The 26,180-nt window shown below is 38.9% G+C and overlaps 1 protein-coding gene across 3 annotated transcripts in view; it reads right to left on the bottom strand.

Annotated features, from left to right (window-relative positions):
- Positions 1–398: 398 nt before the first annotated feature.
- LOC146520766 (beta-1,4 N-acetylgalactosaminyltransferase 2-like) overlaps positions 399–26,180 on the bottom strand; it is a 40,199-nt gene continuing 14,417 nt past the window's right edge. For all 3 annotated transcript variants that reach the window (XM_085157003.1, XM_085157001.1, XM_085157002.1), the window contains 3 exons: positions 25,728–25,871; positions 16,248–16,476; positions 399–16,160 (listed from right to left, as the gene is read on the bottom strand). In XM_085157003.1, the coding sequence (XP_085013129.1) occupies positions 15,967–16,160; positions 16,248–16,476; positions 25,728–25,871 (567 nt within the window). In that variant the 3' untranslated portion in view covers positions 399–15,966. The remainder of the gene's footprint in view (positions 16,161–16,247; positions 16,477–25,727; positions 25,872–26,180) is intronic.

The following is a 26,180-nucleotide window of genomic DNA, read 5'->3' on the forward strand; positions in this document are numbered from 1 at the left end:
AGGCAGAGACTAGTGAGCTTCTGGAAAGCCTGCCTCAGGTATGTTTTTATACACATCTGACTAGGTGTGGCCAATTAGCACCAGCTGAACACATTGGGGAGATTAGGGGCGTTGAGTGTATGGTTTCTCCACCAAAGTTAGGAGGAAAGAGCTCGCTGCGGTAAGGGGGATTGTAGGCCTAAAAAGAGTGTGAATGAGCGTATATGTGTGTGAGTGCCAGTAAGTGAACGCAACAGCGCAGAAGGAAACCTAAAGCGGTGTTAACGGAATTCTGTGACCTGTTGTGTACACATAGCCTGGGTTTTGGGGTAAGGCACGTTGCCTGCCGCAAACTTAAAAGAAGTCTACCTTGAAAGATGATGAAATACACTGCAAAGTTTTTATTGGGCAGCACGTGGTGTGTGGATCGTTGACGAATAAAGTGAAATTGTGCGCTAAGCAGAAATGAGTGTGTCTGACGTCACGGTGTGTGTGAAAAGGTATCCAGCTGGGGCAGACATGATTCTGCAGGTCACCTGCCCAGTGGGCAAAAGAAATAAAATAGTTGTGTGGATGAATGATAGCATGAAGAGTGTTTGGTGTTTCTCAGCCTGAAACAACTGTAATGCTATTTTCTGTTTTGGAGGAAAGGACAGTTTAAAAAACAAACAAACAGAGAGAGAGAGAGATGTGTGTTGTTTAAAGCAGTGATGAGAATAATGAAAATGTGATGAGAGAGGAACACAAAAACATACAGAAAATGCATTAACTATACTAACCCTACATGCATATACACATACAATGATACTCATGAAGACCAGACAGCATGAGATTCTGTTTGTCATCTTGTCCAAGTAACTAGTAAGATGAAAGTGATACATAGACTAGTGGACTGAATATTATAGGAGGACAGATGGTTGCATCATAGAGGAGAAAACAGAATGCTGATGAGAGGTTTTAAATGAGTGAGCTGATTGTGAGATTCTGGTGTGTGAAGAAGCTTTAACATGGCACACATTTGGTTACATGAGAAGAAACTTATTATGTGCTAAGTCAACAGGGTTATGCTGTATGTTGTGTATATGGCTGATTGGATGAATGTTTGAGATTAAACTCGCTGTTGATTTGTCTTTTGTTACTAAGTTGAGCCTGCCGATTTATCCCCCTGGCATGAAGAACACGTGTCATGACTCAACAAGGCCTTTCTTTCCTTTGCTTTCATTTATTTTCTTTCTTTCCTTTTATTTTGTTACTTTCATGGTCCACTGAAGTTTTGTTTGATGATCTCTGTTTGAGCAGATCTGCACGATTAGAACAGAAGCGCTATACGACTCGTCGTCGAGAAAACTGTTGCAAAGTGAGCTTCTCCAAAATTAAACAAGTTCCTGTCCAAAAGGATTCAACGAGAAAATCCAGTCTAAATTCTTTTTCTTTTTGAAATGACGTCATTTTGCTGAGCGTGGAAACGAAAGCGACGATAATTTCCACAATCAGCAAAAGAAAGAATCACTGAGTGAATGAGTGAGAATTTTAAAATAAATGGGGAAGCTGAGAAGACTGACTGACTTAACACCATTGTGTGAAGTTAACCCCCACCTGACAAAGGTGTGGATGTATCTCTGTGTGTGTCTCTGTTGCAGGAGCAGAAGGAGACCAAAGGAGGAAACTTGGGTCACATGACTATGTGAACTCTGCAAATTTAACCTTTTTAGTTTAAAATTTTCTGTGTCTGTGAATTTACCATGGGTGTGTTATTCACTACCTTGTGTTGCTCACAGAGATTACTGTGAGAAAGAGTGTATACACCTGCGCAGCGCTAACATTTACATTTCTTTTTACAGCAGATGGTTAATCATGTGATTTGATCATGTGATTTACAGCAGGACACAATGATGTTTTTCTACCACAGGATTACTGAGATTTTATGTGAAGAAAACTGTAGTTACAGGCTATATGTTGATGATGAAATTACACTGTGTTGTTGAAAAAATGTTGGAGAAAATGTTGAATGTTACAGGGGAGAAATTAATACAGTTTGAGACATACTGTGTTTGAAACCAGTGATACTTTTTCCACAGCGAGTGTTAAATTTATGACCTTTCACAGCTCCTCTGGAATCTGGATGCCCGACACCTGACAACCAGGATGATCCGTGTGTTTGGCTAATGTTTGTTTTTCTCTAAGAGTGTTTGTAGAGGATTCAGCACAGGCAGACAAGTGACAATTGAACAGATGTGCAGTGGTTACTGAATAGTTATATGGGGCTCATTATCTGACCACTATGGGGCTCGTGGTGAGTGACAAACTTAAGGGAAGTCACTGATTACAATGTGGAATGACGTTGAGATGTTAAATGATTTGGAACAAATTATGGGAAAAAGTAGGAGTTTAATGAGTTCAGAATAAACCTGCAATGATACTTGTCTCTGTGATGCTGAATACTTTATTACACTTATGAGCTGCAGTTGGTTGCAAATGTGAAGTTGTTTTAACTTTAAGACTTTGTCTTCTAGGATACAGGCTCTGGGTGGAGCTGGGAGTTAAACAAGCTAAACATTTAACTGCTGACTAATGTGTTTTTACACAGGGTTACAGCTTGGAGCGAAGCTGCTCCAAGGGACAAACCCTGGAGATTGTTTTAGGGAGACTGTGCAACATTTTTGTACATGGCTCATTGGGGAGTTGACACATGGCGAAAGCCGTGTGGCAAGAGGAGTGTCATTTTTTTAATTTGTATATGTCGTGAGGTGCCATGACGAGAAGGAGTGACTGAGAGGATCGCCCACAAGATGGAAGCTGAGGCCTGGAGAGAGACTTCAGCACAGAGAGCTGTGCTACTGGGCTTCCAAAGGATTGTCACAAGGAAATCGTCACGAGGAGACTTTGCACAGCAAAATCTTAAATACAATGAAAGAGTTTCGACGTTGGCGTTAAGGAAGACAACTAAGGTGTACGATGTGCTCTGCCTTAAATCTTCAGCAGCGTTGGAACATGAGAACCTGAGGGAGCGTGCCAAGCTCCAAAAAATGACAGCGCAGAGGAGGTCCAGCGATGGACTTGTGGTTCTGTGAACAGCACAAATGCCAGGTGACTGTAAAATAACTAACAGCACTTTTTCCACAAGTAAAGTTGGTAACTTACTATCCTAAAAGATTAGCTCTGGTTGCTTGTGCTTTACTTCAATGCGTGAGATCAGTATGTGCAGCAGCTTAAGCTGTACAATGTTTCACAAAATAGTTTATTTCACCTTTTGACACTGTTAGTTCCACACGAGGTAGATGTCTACTACTGCAGACTAAACTTACATTTCTGTCACCTACAAGACACTTGTCTTTAATGTTACTGTTACTCGCACAACCATACATAACCATAAAGTGGTGCACAATTCTGAATCTGTCGAACCCTTTTTGCCAACGAAAGAGGAGGGCACTTCTCATGAGTGTAGAGAACACGTGGAGAAGAAGTGTAAGCTGAGGGATGACTTAATAGCTGTGCCACTCGTTGAGGGAAAGGTTTGGTTTGTTGATGGTTTTACAACAGCAGAGGTACAGATTAAAACAGGTTTTACTGTAGTAGATGGTGAGAAAGTTATCTGTGCAGGACAACTAGCATGTTTCATATCTGCTTAAGCAGCAGAGACGGAAGCGTGTAAAGCTGTAGAGAGACAATATACCCTGATAGCCAGTATGCATTTGCTACTGTACAATTCTTTGAAGTGCAGTGGATGTGGTGTGACAGCCTCTACAGGGAAACCTGTAGAACACGCCAAACTCTTGCAAAATCTGCTGGAGGCAGTGTTATTAACCAGTAAAATTGCCGTTTGTAAATATGAGGCACACATGTGAGGGAAAGATCCAGTTGCATTAGGTAATGTTTTTGCAGATAACATCGCAAGAGAGGCAGCTTTAGTTGAACATGGTGTTAGCATTTTGGCAGTACAACATCAGCAGACATGCAGGCCCACTCACCTACTGCAGGAAAACAGTTGTGACAGAAGGAGCGAGCTTGCAGGATGGCGTTTATTATCTGTGTGATAAACCAATACTGCCTAAGAATTTGTATAAGACTGGTTAGACTGTATAGAATTAGTTAAGATGTACATGAGGATTCCTCCAACAGAGAACGGTCTGACTCTTTGAGATTATATATGATAGAGCATTTAGAGTTCTAGTCTTCTGTAGTGATGATAGAAAAGCAGAAGAGAGAGCACATTAGCAGATTAGAGACTTGAAATGTTCAAAAGTAAAGAAGTCTTGAGAACAAATGATCTGCCAGATGATTCTGTTTCTCCGCAGGAACAGAGTCTGAAGTCTGGAGATTGGATGTTGATAAGGCCATGGAGAGGAAGTGCTGGTCCAGTCCACGATGGAAAGGTCCCTATCGGGTGCTGCTGACGACGACCACAGCAGTGAAGATTGCTGGAAGAAACACTTGGATACATTGCACTGCAAGAAGGTGACACACATCCAGGCCAGCTCGGAGTAAGTGGCAGGAAGACCGGGTACAAAGGGGGGGGAAAGCCTCCAGGGCCCTTCGTCTCAATCCGGTGAAGAAACCAACTGAGCCACAGGTACTCATCAGAATGGCTGGGAATGTGCTGTGCATCTTCTTGAGCCTGTGACAGGGAGCGCACTGGGACAGAGCAAACCACACCCAGTACCCGTATGGGTTTTCAACCAACTACTGGTGGCTGTTTAAGAACACAACCGCTCACATAAAGAAGGAGACCAATGGTTATGCTTGTGATGCCACTGGCTACACATTCTTCTGGACTGTGGCCATATAGCATCACTGAGAGCGAGACAGTTTGTTTGGTTGCCTTAGCAACACATCCTCGATGTGTTGCCAAGTTGGTAAACTTGGAACACTGCCAACTTTTCAACTGCTCTGAACCTGAATGGACGGTTGATTCACCAGTAGCTGGGAAGGTGAACTGCTCTGGTACGACAGACCTGCTCATCTGACTCAAAGTATCTGACTCGCTGCAGGACATTGAACAGTTAAACGAACTGGAAACAGGCCAGTTACCTATGTGTATGAAGGGCAATGGATTAGTCCAAGTTGGAGATTTACCATGGAATTTGTGCAACATCACCTATTCTTTTGTCTTCTGCAAGAAGGATGTAAACAGAGAAGCCTTTTGTCTACATTTACATCATGAACACTTGAGGTTTTGAGCCAAGAGGATCAAAACAGCTTGATCCAATTTCCTTTACAAATCGTTTTCTGTGGTGACAACAGGACAGGAGAAGAGTTGTAAATGCAGATAATTCACCAGTTGACTCACCCACAGGATGCCTACAGTGAGAAGATTTGGGGGGTTGATAGGAGTCATAAAGAAGGGTGTTGACCAGGCTACAGCTTTGAAGTTGGCTGAGAGCCACATGGACAAACAAGGAAGTCAACTGATGTGTTTGAATGCCTATGTCTGTATAGAGTTGGATTGTAGTGACATATGATTTTTGAGAATGATGATTCTTCTTGTTTGACTTTTGACATTCAGTTGTTTACTTGCAGAAATACATAATGAATCGCACGACAGGAGTAGATGCACCACAAGGCTGGACAGCTTGGTTAATGTCTGGTCCTTGGTGGCATCTCCTTTTGAAAATATTAATTCCTGTTTTTGTTTTTTTAAGGAATTCTTTCTGTCCTCCCCTCCCCAAATTCTCAAGAATCTGGATTGGGGGCAGTAGTGTTTTTATCACAGGCACATCCTTGTGAAGGTCTGTTTGATGTTGGTAAACTTCCTCCTCTTTGTATGGCTTCACTGTGTTATCTAGGGTGAACCATCTAGGGTGTGGGGGAGACTACCCTCTTTATGACCAAGGATGTTCCTCCTGCTTTTATGTTATATGACCCTTTGATCAGCAGGAGAACACACACACACACACACACACACACACAGTGCCTTGTCTTTGTAACCAAGGGGGGTTACGTGGGGAAGGTACGTGTTGTAAACTATTGTTTATTGTGTGAACGTTGTCAATAAAAGGAGGCAAGAGGACGCCGTCGTGAAGGTCATTTGTGATGAGCTGAGATACCGACAAGGCCTCCCTTGCAAGTAAAACGATCGATCGCTGTTGCCTTGTTTTTCTTTCACGGGAATAAGTTCTGGGATCAGCGGGGTCTGACTTTAGACCCAACAATTACTATAATGTAACACAATACTAAAGTAATGTATGTTACATAAATAATATCATGCTGCTGTTACCTCAGCAAAAGTGTAGTTCTTTGGCATGATTATGATAATACAAATCCCACTCATTTTTTATTGTAAGATCTGTTCTTCTTCAGATTTCTACTATGTATTCTAAAGTAAGTTCTTAATCTGTTAAAGAAGAATGCATTTTGAGTATATGTAAATTTAAGTATTGCCCCCATGCATGGTGGAGCAGCAAAACTGTTACTACTGCAGCTGACCTGTTTCAAAATGCACAGTTCTGACTCTGAATGCTCCAAATACTGTCTTTGTTTCTGACTCTCACCACTGTTCAGTTTTTCATTGTACAACTCTAATAATGGAAAAAGCTCACATTTTTGAACTGGGTTATATTGTGCGGGTTCATTCCATGAAACACCCGGTCTATTGAGGAAAGAGCTGCCATGCATCGTACTTATAGGAATTCATCATTCAGTCAATGAGGTCACTACAGAAATGAACACAGTTCACATTGTTTTTATGCCCTATGCATTGCCAAGAAAATTGTCCTCATTAACTCTAAAAATAATCTTAATTCTAACCAATATAAAAACCATCTAATAGATCACATTAGTCTTGATACAGCCTCTGCCAGTGCCACCACATTTGATCAATCCCTCTCGGCTCCTTTGATCGGTTTCATCACCTAGTGGGGGTTGGGGGTCATAGTTTGGTCCTGCCTGGTTGATATGGGTGTAGGGACGGGCTTAGGGCGTCTGGGGATTCCTGTTGGTTAGGGATTCCCCCTAACCAACATGTTGTATGTTGTATTTACAATATTTATACATGTGAACCCCAGCGAAATATAATTGTCATCATATTTACGCTTCATTGATGAAGTTGTGTTACAGTCCGAGCTGTCATGCTTTCTCCCACTTTGACGCTCCGCATCAGACACTTCATCACTTTCCACATTACTGGCTCCAGCTATGCTAGCCACTTGGCTAGTAACCACAGATACATCCGTGCTAGCATCCAAATCTGACGAACACATTGTTGTTGAACAATCACCTGTGCGGTCACTGGAAAATGCATCTTCAGATATGATCTGATTTTGTCAGAGCTATTTTTTTTGCTGAACACCAGAGGATGGTATATAGTCATGTATTTGATAGCCACATAAAAATGCATTAGCGCAAATTTCGGCTTTTAAAATTTGTGATCCCCAGTCCAACCCCGACCCACGTGTACCCCTTACAGCCACTTGCGTACCCCCGAGGGTACGCGTATGCTAGTTTGGGAACTACTGCCTTATAGAAAAGCAGACTTGACATTTCTAGACACTTAACTGTAGAGAATTGTCAAAAAAGGAAATTGGGTGGTTGTTACATTTACAAAAGTCTAACTTGTAATTTGAACAAAATTATTTCATGTTTCTATGGTGAACATAATTAAATCATGTAGGATCTGTATGAAATTCAACAACTTAATTTGTTCCTGTTGAGATGATGATACAATCTATTAAGAGTGGTTAGTGTCCTGGACTCTCGAAATTCACAAGGTCACGCGAGATTTCAAACCACAGAAAAATCACTGGGCTTCTAAGAGGCAGCCAACTATACACACACCTAGGGTTGGGTATCGTTTAGGTTTTATCCGATACCGGTGCCAAACCGGTAATTTTGAAACGGTGCCGGTGCTTAAATGGTGCTCGAACCAGTGCTTAAAGAATGGAGAACACAAACTTTGACCAAAGACCTCTCATGTATAGCTGTTTTTTTTGTAAAAAGATAACAATGTTAGCCTTTTCTGCAGCTATACACTGAAAAAAAGGGATTGGCCAACTCTTGGTTTTACGTAAGCATCTTGCGTGTATTTAACATAAGTGCCTCATGCTTTAAAGTTAAGTGTAACTATATAGTGTAGAAACTACATGATATGCAGAGAGGCTAGATTAAATTGTTCATATCATGTTCGAGTGAAGTAAGTCAATAACTTACTGTGACACCGCACGGGATTTCAGTCTCGCACGCTTTGGATCGTGGTTTCAGGAAGGCATCCATCTCAGTCAAATCGAGCAGCCGCCTCTAAGTAAATTGGGTGGTTGTTGCATTAAAAAAGTCTAACTTGTAATTTAAACACAATAATTTCATGTTTCTATGAATGTAATTAAATCATGAAGAATCTGTACGAAATTCAACAACTTAATTTGTTCTTGTTGAGATGACATGATACAATCTTGTAAGAGTGGTTAGTTGCTGAACTCATGAAATTCACAAGATCGCACGAGATGTCAAACTGCAGGAAAATCACTGGAGTTATAAGAGGCAGACAACTACACACACACCACATGCATGCTATTGCTATTTATTGTGGTTTAACCTGTCAAGGACAAAAACGTACAAAAGAATTCTGCATCAAGCCTTGAAATCATAGCTTTCCTGCTTTTGTTAAGTCTGGATTGGTGGCATGGTGGTTAGTGCTGTTGCTTCACGTTAAGAAAGTCCTGGGTTCAAATCCACAATCTGGCTAGTTTGCCCTGGGTTCTCTCTGGGTATTCTGGTTTCTTCCCACAGTTAAAAGTCAAGCAGTTGTTAGAGTTAGGTTAATTGGTGATTCTAAATTACCTGTGAATGTAAGTGCAAATGGTGGTTTGTGATAGACTTGTGAGTTGTCCTGCCTTGTAACCTATCACTTCAGGGTTATTTCCCAGCCCCCCTGCACCAGAATAAGGTTAGGAGGATGGTAGCTGTTGTAGATCCATTCAATCTTTATGGTAACCAGACTCTAGACTTTGTTGAACATTATGTAATATGAAGACAACATGTGGTATTTAAGTGACCAAGTAGTACTGGGGTAAAGGTTATTGAATAGTGTTGAAATAAAATGACAAAATTGTGAAGGATTAAAATATTCCAAGAGCTCAACATACTTCATCTAAACATGTTTCAATCGTGTTTTATGAACACAAAATGCACAGGTTTACTGAATATGAAAAAGTTGTGTTGATTTAACTCAATTGTTTAAGTTTCTGCCAAAGCAAAACATTTGTGTGCAACCAATGTCCACTATTGAATCAAGTAAATCCAACATGGCCTTTTTTCAGTGTAGGGCATATACGGCATCACTCTTGGCTGGAAGCAGTGCTTAAACAATGGCAAAAACACAAACTCTGTCCAAAAACCTCTCATGTTTACCTGTTTCCAATTTTTCTTTGGTCATTTTAGCCTTTTTGGCCAGGGTGAAGGGAGTATCTGCCATCAAACAAGAAGACAGCCGCATGTAGCTATGATGGTGTTTGCTAGTTTACCTTACATGCATTAATGTAATAACGTGGTTAGCATACTCAATGTAAATTACACACGAACAACATTGAGCTACTCACGCAGAGAAAAACAGCTGCTGCTGCATCATCATCCTCATCATTTCTGCTACACTGGCAGGGCTAGGGGCCAGGACTCTCCTCTTTGGGTTTTTGGGGGATGTTGCTAACTCCGGGTCCAATAACAGGCACCACATCCGTAGTAAGTACGGTGCATTTCTCGGCTTTAAAAATAAGCTATGCATCGCCAGGTGTTTCATCAGATTTGAGGTGTTACCTCCTTTGCACAGTACCACCTTAAAGCACTTGTTGCAGGCTGCTGAGTTTGCATCTTTTGCTGTGAAGTACAGCAAGACTTTTGACCGCTTTGCCTTGGGCATTTTTAATCTGTAGCTCTGCTCTAAAAGAATGTACGTACCTGGACCCGCCTACTATCCTTGGAAAGGAAAATGATTGGCTAGAATCTTAAGTGTATCACATCTCAGGAAAAAAAGCACCGAAATAAAGCACCGAAATGTGCGCTGCTTTTCGGTCTGGTTACTAATGTTTTTGTCATCGGATACTGGTACCCATCCCTACACACACCACGTGTATGCTGTTGCTATTTATTGTGGTTTAACCTGTGAAGGACAAAAACTTCAGCATCAAGCCTTGCAATCATTCCTACTTTTGTTAAGCTTGGATTGACAGCTTGGTGGCGTGGTGGTGGGATCAAATCCACAGTCCAGCTAGCTTGCAGTGGGTTCTCTCTGCGTACCCTGTTTATTCTAAATTACCCGTGAATGTGAGTGCAAATGTTTGATTGTCTCTCTGTGTTTGCCCTATGATAAACTGGCGACCTGTGCCCTATCACTTCTGGGTTATGCCCCATCTCCCCCACCCTTGCAACCCGGATAAAGAAAGGAGGTCGATAAAGTGGAAGTTGTTGTAAATCCATTGCATTTTTATGTTGACCACACTCTAGATTTTGTTGAACAATATGTAATATGAAGACCACATGTAGTATTTAAATGACCAAGTAGTATTGGAGTAAAAGTTAGTGAATAGTTTTGGAATGAAGTGACAAAGTAAGGGAGGGATTAAAAATATTCCAAGAGCTCAATTTACTTCATCTAAACGTTTCAATCACGTTTTATCAACAAAGAATTCACAGGTTTATTGAATATAAATAACCTGTGTTGATTTAACTCAGTTGTTCTAAAAGGCTCATGCCAAAAATTCCTAATGAAGGCAAAATGCAATCATCCTATTAGCTGATGACAAAGACCTTGAATTTAGATTATTAGTATAATGGGAATTTAAAGATCAAACTGTTATTTGTTCATTACAGTACACCTTATATCTTGTTTCTTGGGCATGCAAATATTTGCATGTTGACACTGAGTCAAAATCACCATTTAGACACACCCATGTCCATACCGGAGAGACAGAGAAGAGAGAAAAATCCACAGCCATTATCTGGTGGGAGGAGTCACACACAGACACGCACACACAGATTACTCACATGATTTTAGGTCATAATCTATGGATAAGGAGTAAATGTAATGTGAAAGTAAGGAAAAACTGGAGTTGCCCAAAAAACAACTTGTACAGTAGTGTCAAAAAGTCTTAAGCCAGCCCCACTGACTTTTATACTCGTACAATGTAATTTTACATTATCATTTATTTATTTATTTATACCTTGGACTCACTGGTATATATAAAAAAGTTTCTGTTTTTCCACTATTAAGTGGAAAAACAAACATTTAATTGTTTATCACTGAGGTCATTACATTGGTGTAATATGAATGGCAAAGGGGAGGGGGGGGTCTTTATCAATAAGAAAAGCTTTAACATTTGTGGAAATACAGTTAAAAGTTCAAAATCTATTCATTCCCTCACATTTCCAAAAGCTGGCCAGTGGGCCAGATTGGCGTCTTCTCCAGGCCGAGTCTGTGTTGATCTCTCTCTTCTTATGTTTAACACCCAATCCTTCAGTGTACTTTGTTAGTCATTAATGCTACTATCTCACATAAACAAGGTAGATTAGTGTCCATCCACACATGGTTTGTTTTTGTTCCTATTGGCACTGTTTCCTGTTGCCAGCATGTAATCTGAGTAGATTACATGCTGGCACTCAGAATCGTGAGTGCAAAGAGTATATTACATGGTCCTTTGTATACATATAATCTACGAGACCGGGTTACCAGACTTTGATTCTTGGTCCTACCAGGTGACACTGGTTCACCCCAGTGAGGCAGCCACAGAACTTCGCAGACTGAACATCGAACAACCTGAACATCGAACAGCCTGACAGGATGTGCTTTGTGAGCCAGTTCCGCTCAGGCTCAGTTACTGAAACTACCAAATGTCACGTATGTTTGCGTCCAACCCAGCAGCCCGTGTGCAACTACACTGACCTCCAAACAGGTGAGCCGTGGTTCTGCTACAAGCCAAAGAATTTGAGTTGCGATCCCAGGATCCTCCACTTAAGGGCAGGATATCAGCAATTCACAGCAATGGACCAGAGGTGAGAATTACTTGCATGTCCTTGGTGAAACCTTTTTTCTTTTCTTTTTTTTTTTAATTAAAAAAAAAAGTCTAAACTGAGTTGACTCAAAATAATTAATTAGAATAACACTTGATTGATGATCACTCATCAACCTGTCTTTCCAGAAATGTAAAAATGCAACCTTATATTTTTTAGTTACATTAAAAGGTTTTTCCCAAGAAATTTAAGAGGCTTATCCCTCAAAATTGTAAATACAAAAAAGTTGCACAAAATAGTTTCCCACCACAGGAAATTTATTTTGAGTGTCTTCATAGTTTTATTTTTGAAATACACCAATTTTTATACACTGCAGGAAAATGAAAATAAATATTATAATGCAAATTTGCAAAAAAGCAGCATATGCATCAAAATAAACTATTTCCAGCAGTGCAATATGAGTCCTAAGCATCCCAGAAACGACACAGAAAGTCATAAAGTCAAACATAACTTTTAAAAACACAAGTATAGGCTCATAAGGCCCCGATGGTAAAAAACTATATTTCCGCAAAATGACGTCACTTCCGGTTTCGGGCAGGTCATGGCGGACATGCGATAATTCACGCTGATGGACGTAGGAAGTGTTACAAACAGCTGATCGGATCGGCAAAGCGTGTTTCTAGAATATCATGTTTTTGTTGCTGCAAGTGCTTTTTATGCAGTTTTTGCAAAGCTAGCTTTGCAAAAACTGCTAGCTTACGTGGCTGCAGTGCTACCGGGATTTAAAAATAGTTATGTCAAATGGAGCGTGCCCGCTCCGACCAGCTTTAAAGGGTTAATTACAGTTTCTTTAATGCTACTTACGTGTATAGTTCTGCTCCCTTGACAATCTAATGTATGCTTTTTTAATTGTATTTTGTAAGGAGAGGCTTTCAGTCGTGCAGGGACAACTAAGGAAGCCTCAACTCAAACTACTACAGGAGGTTATGCTTCCATCCGCGTAGTCATCCAGCCGGTCCGTGTTATATTGCCTCTCCTGAGCCGGAGTGGTATAACGTGTTGTAGAAACGTTTGATCAATTCTCTCTCTCTCTCTCTCTCAGTCTTACACAAATAATAAATTCTCTGGGTTGTTTTTCTTATACATTTATGGTACCCGACGGAGGAAGCATCCCGATCTCTCGGAGGTAATTGACCAGGATGAACCGACGGTCGTCTTATTCCTTCTTGATGTACGTAAAACAAGGCCGTTTTCTTTTAGGGATTCTGTCTATTTTCTATTAATGAGAAAACCCGTTGTAAAAGAAGCTCAAAAAATGAAGAAAAACTCTACTTTCGGTCTGATAAGGAGTGGCTGCAGAAAACCAAAATACCTCATCGGGGTGATTTAATAAAATTATTTGGGATAGAGTTCTGAATATGTGCCTTTTTTTTTCTCTTTTTTTTTCACTCGGGGTTATTTTGCACGTACAAGGACTTGAGGTCTTTATGAAATTATTTGCTTGGCTGGAGGCATTAAGAAATACTAATATTGATTAGAGGGGTTGTTGACTCCTCCTTGGTGTGTAAAACAAGGCCGTTTTCTTTGAGGGTTTCTGTTTTTCTGTCTATTGAGAAAACCTGTTGTAAAAGTAGCTCAAAAAAATGAAGAAAAACTCTTTACTTTGATCTGAGAAAGAGTGGCTGCACAAAACCAAAATACCTCATCAGGGTGTTTTAATAAGATATTTAGGATAGAGTTCTGAATATGTGCTTTTTTTCCACTAAGGGTTACTTTACACGTACAAGGAGTTGAGACCTGTATGAAATCAGCCGCATCGCATCTGTTACTGTAGACAGTGACGGGGGTGTCCCTGATCACTAATGAGGACCGGTTGCTGCTGCTGCCTCCCATGCTTACGGCGTCAGGAGAGCAGATCTCTTCCCCGTCCAAGTACAGAGGAACGCAGGGGTGCAGGCTCCATCTTGTCTTCACATAGAAAAGTGTGCGCCGGCCCCTCTGTTTTTATATTCCTCCCTCCACAAACTAGAGATGGCACGATACCACTTTTTTATGTCCGATACCGATATTATAAATTTGGATATCTGCCGATACCGATATGAATCCGATATAGTGTGTTTTTTAATCAATAAAACGTTTTTTTAATATCTTGCTGCATTTTGTATAAGTTTATACTCAAGTTTAAATAAATAACAACACTAAAGCTATTCTGTTATACCTGTATGTAAAAAATACACTGCGCCCAAAATATTTCATAGTTCAGCAAAACTGATCAATCTAATAAACTTAAATCCTCCATCCTCCCTATTCTGGTACTTATTCTGAAATATTAAGCAACCTAACTAATAGGGTTGCAAACTATATAGGGAACCACCCCCCACCCTCCACCTCATGATGCTTAATCGATGTAATCAACTTTAATTTGATGCAGGGGGAAAAATGCACAGAAATAAATTATTTTTCAAGAATAATTAAATAGATTCAACATCTTTCTTCAACAGAATTGCAGACTGCACAGATGGTATCTTCCCAAAGGAAAAAGTACTATAGCTTACTAGGGTATATTAGACTTAACAGTTACTATATACAGTAATGGACTTCTATACATTTTACATCAGATTAAAACTTTGGGAGTAAGATTTGGATAATTATTTATTAAAAACTAGACATTTTAAATGAGAATAAGAAAGAAAAGTATGTCTTTGTGCCCCCTTTTCCCTGTTCATGCCCTATCGGCCCCCCTGGCTAAACTTTGCTAGATCCGCCCCTGCACAGTTACGTCAGCTGCGTAGAAAAAGATCCTGGTGTAGAAAGTAATATTAATTAAATTCTAACAACAGCTTATCAAGCTTAAACGTGCTGCTGTTGTTCAGCCGCTGGTTTCCTCTTTCTGGTGCAAAGTGGGCCAAAAACAAACAAGAGAGACGGACTCACGACAGAAAAGACGATCAGCTGATCATTGATCAGTTTCATGATTGAAGTAGCAACAGGAGAGAGAGAGAGAGAGAGAGGCAGTCGCTCCATATATCTGTTGTTAAGCTTAAGGTGGGAATGCTTTACAGACATTCAGAGATGAACTTACACACTTGCTTTACTTCTCTCTGGGAAAACTTCCTCGGAGATGAAATGCTGGTTTGCTAGCAAGGCTACAAATAAACACAGCCACTCTATCACGTGATGCACACTGCTGCGACGTGCAGCAGTTATGAGCCGAGTTACGCCATGTAGCAAGTTTTGTGAGGTGCTTTTTTGATATTCAATGGATCGGATTACATTTTTTATTTCTTGCCGATATCCGATCCAGTAATTTACGTCAGTATCGGACCGATACGTAATATCGGATCGGTCCATCTCTAGTTTAGGGTATAACTATGTTGCCACAAGTTGCCAGCAGATCCAGTAATTTGGGTCAGTATCGGACCGATACCGATACGTAATATCAGATCGGTCCATCTCTACCACAAACCCCCTCCTTTTTTCCCCATTGGATGCGATTAGTCACACATATGAAATCGATTAGACACTTCCGGAGTACTTCCGGTAAGGTCAAAAGGTCAAGGCTGGGGCCATCAATCAAATTGATGACACAAGGTGTACACCTATGATATATATATATATATATATATATATATATATATACACACATATATATATACATATTCCCAGGCCACTTGCTGCCACAAGTTTCAGCCCCGATGGACATCCTTTCATCAAAACAGTACTCCCTTATTGCAGTTCCTTACATAGTTGGATTAAAGAAACAAAATTTCACAGACAATAAAACAAAATTTTAAATAGAAGCAATAAATAAAGTACCAGTGTTAAAAATTTAGAAAAAATTGTCAGTGGCAGTGACATTACAATTTTCACATAGTTATTCAAATTAAACACTTGAACGAAATGACAGAAATAACAAATTGTCATACATGGTGAAAGGAAGCTGTGAGACCAGAGTATCACTGTTTTTACTTTCTTTCATTGTGGCAATAACATCCAAAACAAAAGAAACATAAAATGTTCTAAAACCAGTGACTCTCATTTTTTTTTTTTGGTACTCTATCCATATTTAATGCATTTTAGATGATTTTTGTAAAAGTGAAGTTTCAGTTTGAACTCAACATCACCTTGTCCAGGGTATCTAAATTTGTTGTACAAAGGACTCTTGTTTTCTGATGTTGTGACTTGATGGTCAATGGACACATCACCACATGTGGCAACTAGCAAAGTGCCCAGACCATCCATAAAGAACTCTGGAGAAAGAAAGAGACATTTTCCCCATAAGATAAAAAACTTTAATTGCCACTTAGAACTCAAACTTTGATGAGGTATGGACTTACCTGAATGTGCTGTCCGCTGGAGCTTAGGATCAAAGCCCACCCTCTGCACGGCATCTGTGCGTGCCAGGAAGAAGTTGACAACTCCATTGGTCATAGAACATTGTGGGTAACCAGGAAGTGTTTGAAATTTCCCTCCAGATTTCCTGTATAGGCAGCCACCTTCAATTTCTTCTCCTTCCTCATAGATGAGAGAGAAGTAAAACTGATTCCCTTTCACCGACCCACCAACCTAACAAGAACAGAGAACATTACAAAACAAATCTTTACTAATAAATACTCTGATGTAGATATTATTGTTCATGACAACCACTAGGTTGCTGTCATCATTAATTATTATCTAAAATGTTTATGTATTGGATGAAAATCTGAATATATGAATGAAAATCACATTTGATATTTGTAATTTGCTGTTATATGTTATTATTATAAGTCGTAGTTATATGCAGTGGCTTAGGAACATCAAGTACTATCTACACATCGGACATGTTTAAGTGACAAAACAGAACAAGACACTTTTTATGCAATAGTCACAAAGGTGTTTGAATTGTAAAAGTTTCAGACACAATGAAAAAAAATCTAAATGCAACTGTTATTTACATGTATTATATATTACATTCATATTTTAACCCTGAAAAAGTAATTATTCCCAAGTCTAATACAATCTTGAAAAAAGAACATGTTATTATTTTCATAATACACAGCCTGTTCTCTTTCTCAGACCATTAATAAATATAGTTTTTCATGTTTTCAGTTACCAGCAAGTGAATAAAAAAAAAAAATAAAAAAAAATATATATATATATATATATATATATATATATATATATATATTATCTCAATAAATATATGCAAAATCCTGTGGTTCTCTAGGAATTTTAAGCCAAACCAAATCTAACCTGTTCGACATTGTTTGGCAAGAGCTATGAGTTATATGATACGTTATGCTATCATAACTACCATGGTGTGCAGGACAAAAGGACCTAAATGAAAAGGCTCAAAAGCAGGCAAAGCAACTCAAAATGCACCATTAAAAGGGGTTAATAAACAGACCAAGAAATATAGAGCAATAAGTGGAATGATAAAGACTGAAGAGAGACTTTAGATACACACAAGGAAGTAAGGGTCAGTCAAGACATCTGGGGAGCAAAAACAAACCTCAGCTAAGTTAAGTTAATGACAAATTTTAACCAAGAATAAAAACCTAATGGTTGTGTGTGTGTGTGTTTGTGTGTGTGTGTTTTTGGCTCAGATTTAAGTCTCAATGGGTCTTGATAGATGCCTTTCATTCACCATATTATAAAGAATGATGAAACAAATAAAATACTGAAAACAGCTTGGCGCCTCACAAAGGCATCTTGCTGCAAAGCTAATGTCTCCTTCTGGTGTAAATTTTTAACTAATTCCTGTTAAGATTATTCACAACATCAGTGCAGTACACCAGCTTTCTAATGAACAAATTTACATGTGAAACTTTGACTGAATGTGTAAAATTAAATGACATTATGTCTCTGTGCATGACGGTGTCACACAATGTTCTCAGCGTTCTTCAAATAAGATCATGGTACATGTTAAAAATATAAATATAAATTGAGGTTTTGCTTCTGGCCTGCTTAGTGATGAGACTTCCTTCAGCAGTAATCCATCCTCATCTGTTAATGTTTACTCACTTCTGCCATCTGGTGGTTTGAAGAGACATTAATGCACAAAAACATGCACTTTAAACTCGGCCTAAGAGCCAAACGTCCAGGAAACATATGAGCACAGTACACAAAGAATACACAAAGGTCAGTGCCATCACCAGAATATCACATCTCTGCTGGGTTTTACTTTGATAGTACAGAAAATACCCAGAATTTTATCTTAAAAACTAGACCAAACATGCAACACATGTGGGAACTATAGATAAGCAGACCAACATCCACACTGGTCGGAAAGTACCTGGTAGCTTAGTGCTATGATATCATTAGAAGGAAGCTACTTAGGAAGTAGAAGAGAAGGAAGGCGGCGATCCAAAGGCTTACAGCACAATAGAAATAATAGTGAACGGTACAGATATAATGAGCCAGCCCTGACAGAAGACAGCAGTATAAAGGAACTAGATTATTAACAATAACAGCAATAACAGAAGTATTAGCAGATGATGAACTTCACCGCACACGTTTTTGTAGATATTAATGCCCACCCTGGGCATAAATGCCAAAATAATTTTGAGCCTTTAATTATTTCTGTAGACTGATGTTTTAACTGGGTGGACTGACTGTACAGCTTAAAACTACACAGCAAATCCAGCATGTCCAAATTAACACTGTCAGATTTGATTTCAACACTTTTAAAGTGTCTATATGGGTCCACACCCGAGAGTGTTAATTTAACTCTTTTTGGAGAGTTGGTATGTTAACTCTGATTTAGTGTTAAACACCAAATCTCTCTGGAGTTGATAATTTAACACTTGGTGTTAAGAGTTTATATATTAACTCTCAAAGAGTATTTTAGTTTAACTACGTAAGAGTTATCTTCTAATTAATTCTAAAAAGCGGGAATTTTACTGTTCTGAACTTCTAGAAATTTCTTTTGGAAATAAACATTTACTAAAAAGACGCAATGGTTTTTGAAAAACATTTATTCTGAACTGTGCACCACAATTTCAAAACATTTTCTAAAGATGTAACAGTGAACATGTTCTCACTTTCATTAGAATTTTGTTTATCAAAAGGTCTGACATAGGTGAGCTGGTAAATGCAAATAACAGCATTCTCATCACTTATTTCAATAAATATAAAATACAATATGCATGTCCTTCATTCATCACTTTGTGGAACTTCAACGCACTTCTGCTCTCCCCCATATTCCATCTTCACAAGCATATCCTATGTGGAGAGTGAATAAAAATTAGTTGACACTAATTAATGGCACAAATCAATTGCAGCACAGTAAAAAAAAAAAAAAAAGGAATCCTTTTTGAGCCATTACTTGTGTAAAGTATTTTCCCAAAAGACAAGGACACAGACAACAGGTAATACTGAACTAAATGTAAAACCTCAACCTTTTTCATTTTTACCTAAACCGTGTGCACAAAACTGGAGGAATCTAAGTGCTAACGTAGAACTCAGTCGGGACATCTGCTACTGCTGTTTGCTCGTTTTTTATGGGAGATCGTTTTCAGGCTTCAAGTAGCACCATTATATCAACATTTCACATTCTAGACATTGTTTTAAGTGTATTTGACCAAGAAATTTGACTGAAAATTCACATGCAAGCTTTTTTTCAAGGCTGTGGTATTTGCCCGCAAACAATACCTTTCAGCTAGCTAAAACAGAATATTATGCTATCACCGAGCAACATGGCTAATGCCTTTCACACAGCTTTGTCTCAACTCCAAAGAGCCACAGAAGTAAAAGCTAATAACAATAATTGAAACAATCTTTGAAAACATGACTTACCAAGCATGGCAAACAACTCAAATATGTAGAGCAAAATGTTCTGAAATGGCTTCACTTCAGCTTCGATTGGAGCCGTGCTGGGGGCGGAGTCTGTGAATTTACTCTATTGGTGTCATAGCCCCTGTAGGAGTTCAGAGTTAAGAGGTCAAGAGTTAATGTTTCCATTGTAACACCTCCAGATTTGAAATAGAAACACTCATTTCTAACACTCGATTTTAACTACTATCATTTTACACCTCAGAGTTACATTAAAAGAATGTGACTCTACTTACAGTAAAATTAACTCTAAGACTACTAACACCAAAACATTTAACACTTTTGAATTTGCTGTGTATAATTACTTAACAAAAGAATTGGGTTGACTTTAATTATTTTTTCTCGAATTGACAGATGGTCAGAATTATTCACACATATTCAAATATATACAAAGATTCACTTAAATCCTTTGATATGTGGTTCTACAACGTTCTGTAGAGTCTTAACCTGCCATAACCAAGGCCAATTGTAAATGGCCTGTATTAGTATAGCACTTTACTTAGTATCTATGGACCCCAAAGTGCTTTACACTACATTCAGTCAGCCACCCATTCAAACACTGGTGATGGAAGCTACGCTGTAGCCACAGCTGCCTTAGGGTGCACTGACAGAAGCGAGGCTGTCGGACACTGGCGCCCCCAAGCCCTCTGACCACCACCAGTAGGCAACGGGTGAAGTGTCTCGCCCAAGGACACAACGACCGAGACTGTCGGAAGACGAACTGCCAACTCTTGAGCCATGATCGCTAGTGCTTCTTGCTAGTGCTAGCACTGACACGTTTGAACTAGTGCTGTCAAAATTAACGCGTTAACGTAGATTAAGCCATCATCACGATTAACGTGATTTTAAAAAAGTAACACTATTAACACATCTGGAGTGCAGAATGACTCAAAATCCCTGAAATGCTTCTGTCAACGCATTTTGGGAAGTTTGTCCAAGTAGAGTTACCTTCGCACATACGCAAATGGGCAGTGGATCTGGTAGTGACGGGCAGCTGAATCAATCACATTGTGCAAGAAGAAATTTTCTTTTCACCGAAACACTTGCAGCTTAAAATATCACTTTGATGCGAAGCATACATTAGCCGGGGATGCTGCTAGTACTTTGGCTAATGCGTCACCCAACTTGCGACAAACCACTCACGAAGCATTGGGGGTTCAGTAAGTCTACCTCGAACATATTGACTGACACAATTGCCAAGTGGATTGCAACAAACTGCACACCTGTTAATGTCGTTGAGAACACGCGCTTTACATAGCTTTGGTTCCTCGTCTCAAGGACTTGAAGGGACTCTGCAAGAGTGACAGCGAGAGAGGATAAATGTTTACAGAGTTTTTTGTTAACATGAATGTACAAGATGTCAATAAACATGTTAAGTGCGTACATTTTCCGCTTTTTTCTCGAGTCTGTTTGCTCATGCAAAATGAAATGCGATTAATATAGATTAAAAATGAATTATATTTAATCGTGATTAATAAAAATTAATCCACAGTAACCCTGTGATGAATCCGATTGAAAATTGTAATTGTTTGAGAGCACTAATATATATATATTATATATTAGTGTATACTTAGCTATTAGTATGTAGGTTTTAAAAAAAGTTGCATTTCACAGGAGAGAACCTGTGCTAAAAGAAAACTGTTCAAATTCACTCTGAATTTAAGCACACATTCTTTGTGTTTATTCTCCAATTACTTCATTATATTGCATAAATGTTTGTTACAAGCTTAAATATAAAGTTAAAAAAGTGTAATTGCAGCCACGCTATTCATCAAGTAATTGCAATTAATTGCGATTAATTACAGAAAATTGTGAAATTAATTAGTTTTTTTTCCAATCTATTGACAGCACTAATTTTAACCCAGAATAAAAACCTGATGTGTTTATGTCAGCTGGTAGTTTCTCTGTGTCAGCATAAAAAGGATTTGTTTGACAGCAGTCACTGGACTGAGCAGTTCTGAGAGCAGTTGGATTACCACACGCTGTCTCTTGGAGGCTGTAACAAAAACCACGGCAGACTCTGTTTTAGAGTGGTTTTCTTCCTACATATCTGATTGGAATTTTAATGTGTCTGCAAACCAGATTAAGTCTGAATCCACAGAGCTGCTATGTGGAGTTCCTCAAGGCTCCGTGCTGGGACCATCCATCACATCTGTGTTCTGCTCGATGACATTCCCTCTTAACAGCACAATTGGGCATAATCCCAGCTAAAAAATCAGAGAAGTCGTTTATGAAGTTATTGTATTTCTGGAAGCGTTAGGTGACAGTGCAGAAAACCTGGTTTGTGCGACTTTTGTAAATGATGCAGGTCAGAAATGATATAAACAGAAACAAACTTATAGACGAGCAGCCACACATTTGTCCCTAAATGTGTATCGTAAAACCTTTTTACCTCAATATTACAATTAAAAAAGTTTTTATGTGTGTGAAAGGCTTTGTTGGTTGTTAATACATACAATGATGGCTGAAAACCTGTAGTAGTAATTGTAGTGTGGTGTATTACCCACTAGCCACCACAAGGGGGAGCGTGGTCACAGTTCAGGTGTTATACAGTATGTTCTTTTCTATTTTTTGTACAAGTATCCTGTCTCTTTTTATTAACTTCTTCTTTATACTAAACTGTAAATAGACCCAGAGGAGAGGAAAACTCACCAATAAAAGAAAGAAAATGCAAATGCCTTCTAAAACAGAGAATCACGCTCACTGATCAGTCTGCTGTGAAACAATTACAGTTAGACAATACTAGTGGTTTAAAGGCTTCATGAAAACACAGACATATGCACATATAGCCATGCTGACAGCTCAGTGAGCCTCATAGCGTGAGAAAGTTGACGAAATGGCTGGTTTCTACAGCTGTGGTTGTCTCAGCTTGACCCAACATCCTGTGAAACTTGCTTTAACCTGATTTCAACTTCAACTGTGAACATTGCACATGTTCAGCTTTTAACTTCTGTAATTCCACCAAAGTGATGCAAATATATGTAAATTTCATAGAAGTATCTTTTACTCACCCTGGTTCTTGATTATTGTACTGTTATTACCTGCTTCATCATTTGTTAGTTTCTGCACCAAATATACATTTCAGCATTTAAGCTCATACTCTAACCGTGGTTAGAATAATTGCAGTCTATATTAAGTGAGTTTTTGTTTCTCCTCGCAGACTTTCATTTTTGTTCCTACAGGTACTAATGTAATCTCCTTACACACGTTTGAATTTAGCTATGTAAGACAGCAAAATGCCCTCTTACTAATACTAATACAAATAAGGAATATATTGCTGCTGCAGCCCTCAAATACTCAAATGCGCTTGCAAAAATGTTTAAGTAACATTCATGGTGTTGTTGAAGAAAAAAAAGAAAGAGTTGATTTTCAGTTTTCTAATTCTGGGTTCATGTGTAAGCAGCAGAAGTGAAAAACAGGAAGGAATAAGAGATTTAAGATGTAAGGATGGGAGTGCAGTGGGAAGTGGTGCATACAGGTATACCTATAATTTTCATTATAGATATACCTCAACTATGAGAGACAAAATAAGAAAAAAAAATCCAGAAAATCACATTGTCTGATTTTTAAGTCCATAGTGTTCCACTATGTGTGAAGCTACAGAAGGTTAAAACTGCATACACGCCTACAAAACACATATAATACATACAATCTAGAAACAAGCCTGAGCAAAGGCCTGAATGCATTCAGCAACCTGTTGCATTTGAGTTTGCTTAGTAACAGGTGACAGAAGATGTGTCAGAGAGGAGGACAAGTCCACGGGGCCTTCAGGGCCTGAAGTCATCGCCATATTTGGAAAAGATGGTAGCAAGAGGAACTTCTGTGTCTGCGTTTAGCTCTAAAAATTGATCATTGTCTGTAAACGATGCACATAATGTTTCTCAAGATGCAAATAATGTTCTTATAACGCGTGAAGGGGCGGTAACCCTGACATTATAAAAAGCCATTGTCTGTGTATTTTGGGCGAAGAAGTCCGCTGATGTGATGCTGTGTGCTTCTTCCCACGCGTGTGTTCTTAATAAACTCTTCATCTGATTGCACTCTACTGGGCCTCCATTGGTTTGTTTTTGTGCCACATTTTCAAATTCGGGACAGTACACTTTTTTTATTATAAATGTATGTTGTAAATTTTCTTTGTTGCCCTAGTTTATTCAGAGCCTGGTGTCCTAGTTTGAGTTTCTTGTATTGTGTTTGGTTGTGTATTTAGTAGGGTTCCCTCATGTAGTTGCCCTCTGTGTCTCCCTTTGTGTAACTGTGTTTAAATTGTGATGTTAGTTCTTGTGCCTTGTGTTTTTCTCACTCTGTCATGTGCTGCTTCTTGTTCTCTCTCTCCCTCCAGTTTGCCTCTGTGTATGTCCTGTGTTGTGTTGAAGGTTTGTGTCTGCTGTCAACATTTTCAGTTTTCATTTCCCATCCTGTCACGTGTAATTATCCTCAGCTGCGTTCCCCGTGTGCTTCCACTTTCCTCATTACCTTCTGGGTATTTTTGTCCGAGTCTCCCTCTGTTCCATGTCGCATTGTCCCTCATGCTGTGTGCTCCCCAGTGTCTCCTCGTGTGCATTAGTTCTATTAGTTTCCCAGTTTAGTTGGCTTTGAGTTTATTCTATGTGTCAGTGAGTTTGCGTTTAGGTCCAATCCTTGCCTGCACACAGCCGTAACATTACAGGCTTAGAGCTGTTAACTATTATTAAAACTGATTTAATTAAATGAAAAAAATGCATCAAAATTTTTGGAAAAACCAAAATTAATTTGGTAATGTTGTAACTGGATCAGATAAATCATCGTCAAGGAAAGAGTAAAGTCCATAAGAACACCAATCAGTGTATTAAAAGGGTAAAAAAGTTACAAAGTTAAAAGGTTTTTTTTTTACCTAATTACAGAAATAGCTATGTATATTTGATGTTTGGTTGCAACCTGTATTAGGCCTGGGCGATATGGCCTAAAATTTATATCGCGATATAATTTGAAGCATGTGCGGTAACGATATATATCACAATATATTCTTTTCTTCTGTATAATGTATTTTCCATACTATAAGGCACACTTAAAATCATTTAATTTTCTCAAAAAACGAGAGTGTGCCTTATGTATGAATTCTGGTTGTGCTTACTGACCTCAAACCGATTTGGGCGTGCAGAAATGTTGCTGCTTTATTGGATGTAACAATTAAGTTTAACATCCATGCATCCATGAAAACAGAATTTATTAAATTTAACAGAGTTAGAAGCTAACAGGAAGTTAGCTCGCTTGTTTCCACCTAAACATGACATACCATGTTCTGACTGAGATTTTTGAAACTAATTCAAACGTACAGCTCTGCTACCACTTCCAACATAAATGAAGATAGAAAACTAAACAGCAGTGGCGTTTGCAGGGTTACTGAAGTTGGACTACCTGGTATATAATGTTGTGCTACGTGATTGCTAGCGACACAGCTATGTTAGCATAACATTAGCACAGTGAAGCTGGAGGATGAACGACAACTTTTTTTCCACTCGATAAAAGTTAACGTGAGGGATTCTGGTGGTCAGGGACAAATGCAATCGCATAGCAGGATGCTATACACGGGCCAAACTTCAGTCAGGAGAACAACTGAGATAATCCATCCACAATACGAGGTTAGTCATTAATATACTGCAACAACATGGGAATAGAGCAGCTGCGAGAGAATTCAACATTAATGAATCAATGTTACGGAAGTGGAGGAAGCGCAGTTTTTGGCTTTCCCCATATTTCAAAAGTGCTTCATCTCTTTGCCATGACTGTCGCCATAATTTGCAGATGATAATGGTTTTAGCCGCTGCGATGCTTTCGACCAAAACAGGCGCAGCTTGATGACATCATCAACATGTGCTATCGCGATAGAGCGGTGTAGTCAAAATCTCTATCGTTGGCCAAATTTATATCGTTTCTATCGTATATTGTTTATATCGCCCACCCCTAACCTGTATCCCATAAAGCAAATAGAAGTAAATGAACCCAAACAGGAGCCATTTCATTCTCACCACGTCAAGTTCTGGCATCGCTTCCATCACCTCTACAAGCTTCTCTATCTTCGTCTTCTCTATAAACATAAAGTCATCATCCACCCACAGGAAGTACTTGGTGGTTACCTGGGAAACAGCCAGATTTCTGCCTGCAAACCAGCCCTGAGAAAGGAAACATCTTTCACATCTTAATGCAAATAATAAGAGTTCTAATTCTGATTTCAGATTTATCCTTAAATTGTGGTGGTGACCACATGTGACTGCTGTCCATTTATTCTTTATTTAGTTAGTTAGATTAGCAGCAATTTAACATGCTTGATACAACTAAGTAACACAAGTTTAGCTAATAACATTTTAAATGCATCTGAAATCTGAATTATTTTCCTATCAGATTTTATAGAACTTTTACTACATAAAATTTCAAGAATTAAAGTAAAGTGACATATGTTCTGAATTTTGTATAGTCAGTTT

Source organism: Neolamprologus multifasciatus, chromosome 4 (assembly GCF_963576455.1).
Source record: "Neolamprologus multifasciatus chromosome 4, fNeoMul1.2, whole genome shotgun sequence".
NCBI classification, from domain to species: domain Eukaryota; kingdom Metazoa; phylum Chordata; class Actinopteri; order Cichliformes; family Cichlidae; genus Neolamprologus; species Neolamprologus multifasciatus.